The 8,769-nt window shown below is 39.2% G+C and overlaps 1 protein-coding gene across 1 annotated transcript; it reads right to left on the bottom strand.

Annotated features, from left to right (window-relative positions):
- Positions 1-1,767: 1,767 nt before the first annotated feature.
- On the bottom strand, positions 1,768-8,190 carry LOC117383526 (toll-like receptor 13). The gene is made up of 4 exons (XM_033980716.2): positions 8,169-8,190; positions 2,917-5,382; positions 2,330-2,447; positions 1,768-2,230 (listed from the first exon to the last, which is right to left on the bottom strand). Exons 1-4 carry the CDS (start codon positions 8,185-8,187, stop codon positions 1,996-1,998), a joined length of 2,838 nt encoding a protein of 945 aa, XP_033836607.2. The 5' UTR covers positions 8,188-8,190; the 3' UTR covers positions 1,768-1,995.
- Between the last annotated feature and the right edge of the window lie 579 nt (positions 8,191-8,769).

The raw sequence follows: 8,769 nt of genomic DNA, 5'->3' as shown, positions 1-8,769 counted from the left end.
CTCTGTACTCTCTGTACTCTCTGTACTCTGTACTCTCTGTACTCTGTCATCTCTGTACTCTGTACTCTCTATACTCTGTACTCTCTATACTCTGTACTCTCTGTACTCTGTACTCTCTGTACTCTCTATTCTCTGTACTCTGTACTCTCTGTACTCTGTACTCTCTATACTCTGTACTCTCTGTACTCTGTACTCTCTGTACTCTGTACTCTCTGTACTCTCTATTCTCTGTACTCTGTACTCTCTGTACTCTGTACTCTCTATACTCTGTACTCTCTGTACTCTGTACTCTCTGTACTCTGTACGCTCTGTACTCTCTGTACTCTGTACTCTCTGCACTCTCTGTACAGTGTACTCCCTGTACTCTCCTTACTCTCTGTACTCTGTGCTCTCTGTACTCTGTACGCTCTGTACTCTGTACTCTCTGTACACTGTGTACTCGCTGTACTCGTTGTACTCTATGTACTCTCTGTACTCTGTACTCTCTGTACTCTGTACTCTCTGTACACTGTGTACTCGCTGTACTCTCTGTTCTCTCTATACTCTGTACTCTCTATACTCTGTACTCTCTGTACTCTGTACGCTCTGTACTCTGTACACTCTGTACACTGTGTACTCGCTGTACTCGTTGTACTCTATGTACTCTCAATACTCTATGTACTCTCTGTACCCTGTACACTCCAGAAGGATAAACTGTATATGTTTTCATTTTTTTTAAGCCTGGCCTGACTACATCCATGTATATATGTATAAATATTAATATTCAGTGTACTTAAATATACAGACTGTATAAGTGGAATCAATTATTTCAGGAGATGTATCGTCCTCTCTTGTGGGTGAAGTTGCCTGTGTCATCTACTTTTACTTGCTGAGATGCACTGATTCACAAACGCTTATTTTACCAAATCTGATAATGATTAATTGTATATAAGGGTTTTTTTTTGTTTAAGGGTTGTTTGTTTTTTTTTGTACACTATCCAAGAAAGAAATTACAAGTTCATAATAAAACAGACCCAAAGCACACATATGATAAATATGATAAATGATATGAGATATTTATTTCAAACCTGCAAACCGTACTATGCACATGACAATACCAACAATGTTATATAGACCATACATCACTACCTAAACTCGGTCCCTGATTGTTTGGCGCGACGTGAATGGACGCAGAAAGATTACCGGTATATTTTTAACTTTGGCAAATTGTCCGTTTCATTTGCATGAAATTGTTGTTTTTCATGTTTTTAAGACAGAAAAATCAGGTACAATAGCTTTAATACACAAATATATGCAAATAATATAGGTAATACTGTATTCTCTGAACTATATGTCGCTCTGGAGTATGAGTCGCGCCAGCAAAAAAATGCATAATAATGAAGAAAAAACATATTTAAGTTGCATTGGATTATACACTGGTTGCATTTTTGTCAGAAATGTATTTTTTACAAAATCCGAGACCAAGAACAGACATTTTATTTTTAAAGAGAAGTTATTATAACAATGAAATAAAAAATATATATAAACATCAGACAAATCAGGTGCCTTTCCTGAGGTCCCTCCCTTTATCAGTAGCAACAGGTTTGATTGACAGCATTGCTAAGCGCACACCTCCTGCCAAACCACTGGTACAAACAGGAAGGGCGTTACCTTCTACACCTTTAGTTTTATAAACTAAAGGTGGAACAGGGCTTCAAATTGACCCTTATAACTGCTTTCCTCGATGTGCTTCATTTGGCTGGAGCTGAACGCTTTATACAGTCTATGATCTGAAGTCAGACTTTACTCTTATGTGCTCCATTTTCTCACGTTTATTGTCTGTTTAAATAGGCCTGCAGAAGCATTTTGGCATGTGCACTTTGAAAAAATGTGCCAAATCAGCCAAGGTAGCCTATTAGCAGCTAAACCTTAGCAGTTAACAAGCTTTAGTAAATAAAACATTTGCAGGTAGCATGCATTTTCAACTAAATGTTAGCAATTAGCTGGTTTGAGCAGCTAAACGTTAGCGGTCAGCGGGTTGTGGTTGTCTGTAGGTTCGTTGCCACACTCTAATGCTCTGCGTACATTCTCCCAGAACAGGCCCTTATGGCTCTGGGCCTGGGTCCAGCTCAGATACGTGCGGCTCTTCACCAGCTTCCTCATGCGGTAGAAGGGACTCAGCTGATTGGACGAGATCTCCTCCAGAAACAACAGGATCAGCACGTCCTTCTGCTCATCGAACAGACGGTAACTGCACACAGGAGAAACACGTGACAGTCCAGGAATAAACTAGGACTAAACCTGGACTGAACCTGGACTGAACCTGGACTGAACTTGAGTGAGTCCATACCTGGCCATCTGTATCTCCCGTGAGCACCACTCGCTCTGCAGGTAGCGGCGGCTGATCACACACAGAGTCTTCCTGCTGCTGTAGATGGCGTCTGTGATGTTCTCAATGATGGGTTTCCCTGAACACAGCAGAATATGTGAGGTTAACACAGCTCCAGAGGAACACATGGACACAATCCATCAGGGGCCGACTGACAGAAGGAGAGACCGACCCGGACTTTACACCTGGAGCTACAGCATCATGTAGAGGCATCAGAGCTGCTCCTGCAACATGAGCCTCAGCACATTCTCACGTTTAAACACCGGACTGTTTTATACTGTTTATATATTCATTATTGATTGGATGAATTACGTTTTTAAAACAACACAAAAGTTGACAAACTTCTCATAGTCCACGAGTCATTTCCTGAGCTCCTGGATGTGACTAATGTTTTTAAAGAACTTATTTTGAAAGGGCATGGGAAGTTTATTTTGACACCACCCTTTTACTGTCTTTCCCCTGGTGAAAAACCTGGAGACACTATGTTGAGACTCAGACTTAAGTGCTGTTACTGCTTTGGTGAAACTGGGAGTGAGGAGCTGCTGTACCTGGCTGGAAGTCGCGGTGGTGCAGACACAGCCTCCACCCTTGTACTTCTTCCAGTTCAGGCAGTAACTCTTTGTAAACCCAGTCCTCATCATGGACATTGTAGGACACAAACGCATCATAGATGTCAGGACAGCCCTGTCTCCTCTTTTTACTGTCGTAGAGAAATGCCAGAAGGAGGTAGAAGCCGTAGACCAGCTGCCAGCGCAGAAAGTGATAGGTGAAGGAGGACAGAAGAGTGACAAGGACCAAAGCAGAGGTGGAGATGAAGCAGAGGAAGCCAGTGAACTCCCAACACAGCTGCACATTAAAGTCCAGCAGAAAGTGTCTATCTTCAGACGGAGGAGAAGAACATCTGTACTGATAAGCACCCACCACTTGGACTTGTTTGTTTCTGATCGTCCAGTTTATAAACCAAGCGTTTGAGCAGTCACACACAAATGGATTTCCACTTAAATCCAGGTATTTTAGTGAAGGGAGAGCCTCAAAAACAGTCTCATTTATAACTGCTAGATCATTGTTTGCTAAGATCAACTTTTCTAGTTTGGTCAGATTGGCTTTAATGAGAAAATCTAAATTTTTCATTTTATTGTGTGACAAGTTGAGAATGTGTAAATCTGTGATTGGATGAAAAAGTTCAGGCTTAGGACTAATCTCGACACAGTTTGTTATTTGAAGATTTATTAAATTTGGAGTTTCCCCAAATATGTTAGAGGGAGTTAAACAGCAGATTGTGTCTAGTGAAAGTACTCTCAATTTTTTCAAACCATGGAGTATATAAAGTGCATGATAAACACATGCGCTTTTGTCAACTTGAATAGTTAACTCCTGCAAAGCCTCTAAATGTAAAGTCCTCTGCTCAGAGAGTTCAGTCATTTCTATGTCACTTGAAATAAACACAACAAGACGCTCCAGTTGTTGCAGACCTTCAAATACACTCCCACTGTGGTAGTTTAGTGAGAAGGTCAACCTCTTCAGACCCACAAGTCCCTCCAAACCCCCACTCTGTATCTCTGTGGCCGATTTTGATTTCAAGTTTAAGACAGTTAGATGTGACATATTAAAGAACGTATGTTTCTCAATTGATCTAAGGTGATTCTCACTAACATTAAAAACAGCCAAATTGGGCAAACTGTTTGAAATGGTATCATCTAACTGCGAAATAAAATTATTTTCTAGATAAAGTTCCCTTAAATTCTGAAGATCCTGAAATACACAACTCTTAAATGTGGAAATTCTGTTGTAATTTAGGCTGATTTTTCTTAATGATTGTAAATTTAAAAAGTCAGAACATTGGAGTTTTAGGATTTGGTTGGAGTCAAACGACAGTTGTATGAGGCTGGACATGTTTCTTATGGTTGGAGGGATTATGCTCAATCGATTGGACTCGATGCTTAAATTTGTGAGTCGGGTCATCGTTCGAAGTGAGGACTCAGATAACTCAGTCAGTGCATTCTGGGTAAGCTTCAGATCAGTGAGACGAGAACAGGACTGCAGAAGAGTGTCGCCTATAACAGAAATGTTTTTTCGAAATACACCAAACTTTTGTAAAGATGGAATTTCACAAACAAAGTCAAACATTCTTTTGTCAAGAATCCTGCCCAAATTACTGAAATAAATATTCTCAAGTGAATCAAAACTTTGAAAAATCGTTTTGTATGTTTCAGTTTTTAATTCAGTAAAGCCTATTTCGAAAGTCTTCAGATTGGTGAAAACTTTGTCAGAAACGTCCCATTCTAGTGCAGGTCCATTGCCTAATAACGTGAGAGATTCTAACTGAGGGAAAACATTGGAGTGAACACGGAATTTGCTCAGAGTCATTGAGCCCAGATACAACACCATGAGGTCCTGCAGTGGAAAAGGAAAAAAGTCAGTTTCAAAAATAGTGAACATGCTCCACATCAGATCTAAAACCTTTAACGATGGACAGTGTGAAACTATGTTAACAACATCACTATTGTTCACCAACATATTAAAGCTCATATCCAGTTTCTGCAGCTTTCCTAAAGGCTTGAAGCACAGAGGCGAAATACTTTTAATCTTATTGTTTTTTAATACTAAAACCGTCAAATTGGTCAGTCCCTCGAACATGTTGTCAGTCAATTTTGTGAGTTTGTTGTGCATCAAATTTAGTTTATTTAAAGCAAACAGATCTGAAAATGCTCCATTTTCAATGTGTTTAATATAGTTTTTTGCAAGAACTAATGTCTCAAGTTTTGTAAAGCCTTTAAAATCAGACTCTCTGATTGTTACAATGAGGTTTGCAGCAGCTGTTAGATAAGTCACAGTTTTGGGAATGCCTTGAGGAATTGTGGTTAACTCACTGGAGTCACAAAATACTTCACTGCTGTCGTGGAAGTCTCTGGTGCAGTTTCTTAAAGAGTAAAGCAGTGAAGGCTGAGGCAGAAGCAGCAGAAACAGAAGTGAGAGAAGAGAGGCGCTCGCAGACCACATCCTGCCCCGAGCTCCTATAAGACACAAACAGAAGAGTAAACACAGTCATACTCAAGTTACACCACTGTACTTCAAATTACTTCAACAAAAATATGGGATAAGATGTTCATTAATTATACCTGGTCTAAAATAACTTATAAGCGGAAGCGGAAAGAAACTCATTAAAAATATGTTGCTGTAATTGTGTATGATGACCATAGATGAGAGCAGGAACATAAAGATTGACTTTATTATTTATTTATTTGATTAGGACAATGCATATTAATAAACAGACATGATGCAACATGAATGGAAACACAACGGATAAGAGCCAAAAGCTAATTTCCAGCCTTTGTCCCAGGGGCTCTGGTCACAAAAGGGCCAAAATAAAAATTGCACTCTTTGGAGATTTCCCATAATTGCACATTCCATTCATTGCACAGTCCTCATTATTTCAGTCAGTTTGGCCCATTCAAGACACTTATATTATGCCCACCCACCTTCATATTTTGCCCATACATGCAAATATGTCTTTATTGAAAAGTTAAAATCAAATCGTCAATATAGATGAAGCATGTTTGATTTGACCATAACCAGTTTTTTCATTTGAGCTTTAAAAGAACCGTATGTGAGGACATTCTCTAAGGGAGACTATTCCACAGGTTCCACCTTGGACAGATACATTTTGACCAAAGGTGGTCCGTCCGAGGGGGGTCACAGGTCACCTCTGGTGGTGGCTCTCTTGGTCTTTGCTAAATTGTCTTTATATTTAATGTCCTCCTTTAACAGTGGTGGTGTAAGGGAGTGTAGGACCTTATAAATTAGACAAGCTCTTTTAAGGTTGACCATGTTGTTAAAGTTCAATAATCTTTGCCTTTTCAGAACATGACAGTGATGCTGGGAAATGGGTTTTTTATAAAGCATTTTTAGACCTCTTTTATAGAGGTTTTCAATTTTTTTTTAAGTACTGTGGGGAAGGCAAGCGACCAAACAGTTATCTCTGTCTATGAGAGAGATAATCATAGAGTAGAAATACATTTTAGCAGTACTCATGTTTAAGTTATTATGGATGTGATAAAATATCTGATTATTGAATTGAATCACCTGGGACACTTTTTTACGTGACTTTTGAAGGACAATGTCTAGGATGTAAAGGTATTTAAATTCTGGGACCAGATCAAGTTCTACTCCATTAGAAAGATATTTTATTGCTTCAGTTCAATATGACATTTTGAGAGTGCATTCAGACCGTTTTTGTGGTGTTTAACAAGAGGCATGAGTCCTTAAGCCAGTTATGCACAGACGATAATGCAGGTGTGAGGTCATTCAGTTTGCTGAATGTTTTTGGCTTGAGTCTAGGTCAGGGGTGGGCAAACGTCTTGACACACGGGCCACAATGGGTTCTATAATTTAGGGCAGGGCCAGTATATGTATATATTACATTAGGGATTTGGCCTGTAACATATAGCAAAGCATGAATAAGCATTGTACAAATTGTTTTACAAATCCAAATTAAATTAATAATTTATTAAATTTCAGTTAAATAAACACAGCGGAAAAAACATTCAGTTTTATCAAGTGTCAAAAGATCAACAACTTGTTGAAAAGGTAAACTTAACAAGGTTTACCCATACCTATTTTAATATAAATTTGGTGACCTTCGGCGGGCCGGATTAATAAGCCAAAAGGGCCATGTGTGGCCCCCGGGCCGTAGTTTGCCCATGTCTGGTCTAGTCGATTGCATCTCTTTCTTATTCTGTAAAGCACTTTGAATTACTTTGTGTATGAATTGTGCTATACAAATAAACACTGTAACTTTCACACTGAAGTTCACACTATAGCGTTCACACTGTAGAGTTTACAGCATATACTTAGAGTGGTGTGAGCTCAGGCTCTTTCCTTGTGAGCGAGGTGACGTTCTACATCTCCAGAGCTAGAGGCTGTGTGTGTGGCTTCAGTCATTTAGGCGCCTGACACCGCCCAAAACAAACTGCAGGTTATGGTCCTTCCTGCTGGTGGTGGGCCCCATGCACAAGCACCCATCCCAGACCTTTAACAATTATTTAAGAGCCTGCAGCCCATAAAAAGAACCGTGAACCATCACCAGTTTAACTGATTCAAGAGGTGGAGTTACAGTCATGTTGGGTTTGTGACCCTATTTAATAGCCGAAATAAATGTTTAAATATAAATGAAAAAAAATCATCTCCCCTTCTATTTTGGGCACATCACACTCTGTGTCAATATGATTTCATCGTCTGATTAATTCAGCCTGCAGATAAAACTGTACAGTAGAGTTGATACAGCTGTGTTCAGTCGTGCAGTGATAAACATTTTGGTCACACTAGTCCATTGCGGCCTCCTCGGGAGCAGCTATAAAGCAGCATTAAAGGCCACATGCAGACTTTCTATCATAAGTCCAGAGGTGGGCCATGTACAATGGTGCAAAATATGTTTTAATGTCAGCTTTACATCATCAGTACAAGAACCAAAATTATGCGCTGTTCATAAGTGTCTGTCATGTCCGCAGTGATCATATGCCCAAGATATTTCATTTTAGTTGTAACACTTAACACATCATTAGACAGGCAGAATGTCATTTCATATGCTTGTCTTCTTTCTTTCAGATCATGACCATACTTTTAGTTGCATCATACTTACTGTCATGCTCCTCACCATAAACTGAACAGATGCTGTTGCTGTAGACCAGAACTGCTCAGAGTTAAAATGACCAAGTGCTTAATCTTGATTGAACCTGATAACATTGACTAAATAATCCTCTCAATGAAAGTTTATGCAGATAAACTTTAAGTCAGTACTCACCAGTTCTTCTCCACAACATGACTGAGAGGAGGGGGTCATCAGACTTTTAAAAAGTCTTTGAGTAAAAATAAAAAACAGGAAACAGTCTGATCTCACATAGACCGTGCAAAGCAAAGGAGAAGTGTTGTTAAAAATTTTTTTAAATAAAACAAAGCTGGCTTATTTTAAACTGAAATAGTTGTCAAGTAGGGACATAAGTAATAATACCCTGGATCCCCCTCAACTATTAGAAAACATAAAGAATATCAAGAAACCAAAGAAACTCATTTCCAAACTATACAAACTTATCCATTCAGACAATATAATACATGCACCACAACTCAAATGGAACACAGATATAGATACACCATCTACATACGAACTCTGGACAGAAATTTGCAAAAATACGTTCTCAATGACATCCAACAGTAATCTACAACTTATCCAATACAAAGTTATCCACAGGACACACATCACCCAATACAAGAAATTCAAAATGGGACTAACAGACACAGACACCTGTTCACAATGCACCATGGGAGTCACAGACACTTATTTACATGCACTCTGGGAATGTTCACCAGTTCAGGTTTTTTGGAACACAGTTACACACAAACTCACA

The sequence above is a fragment of the Periophthalmus magnuspinnatus genome, chromosome 16 (genome assembly GCF_009829125.3).
Source record: "Periophthalmus magnuspinnatus isolate fPerMag1 chromosome 16, fPerMag1.2.pri, whole genome shotgun sequence".
Taxonomy (NCBI): Eukaryota; Metazoa; Chordata; class Actinopteri; order Gobiiformes; family Gobiidae; genus Periophthalmus; species Periophthalmus magnuspinnatus.
This window is presented reverse-complemented; position numbering and strand designations above follow the sequence as displayed.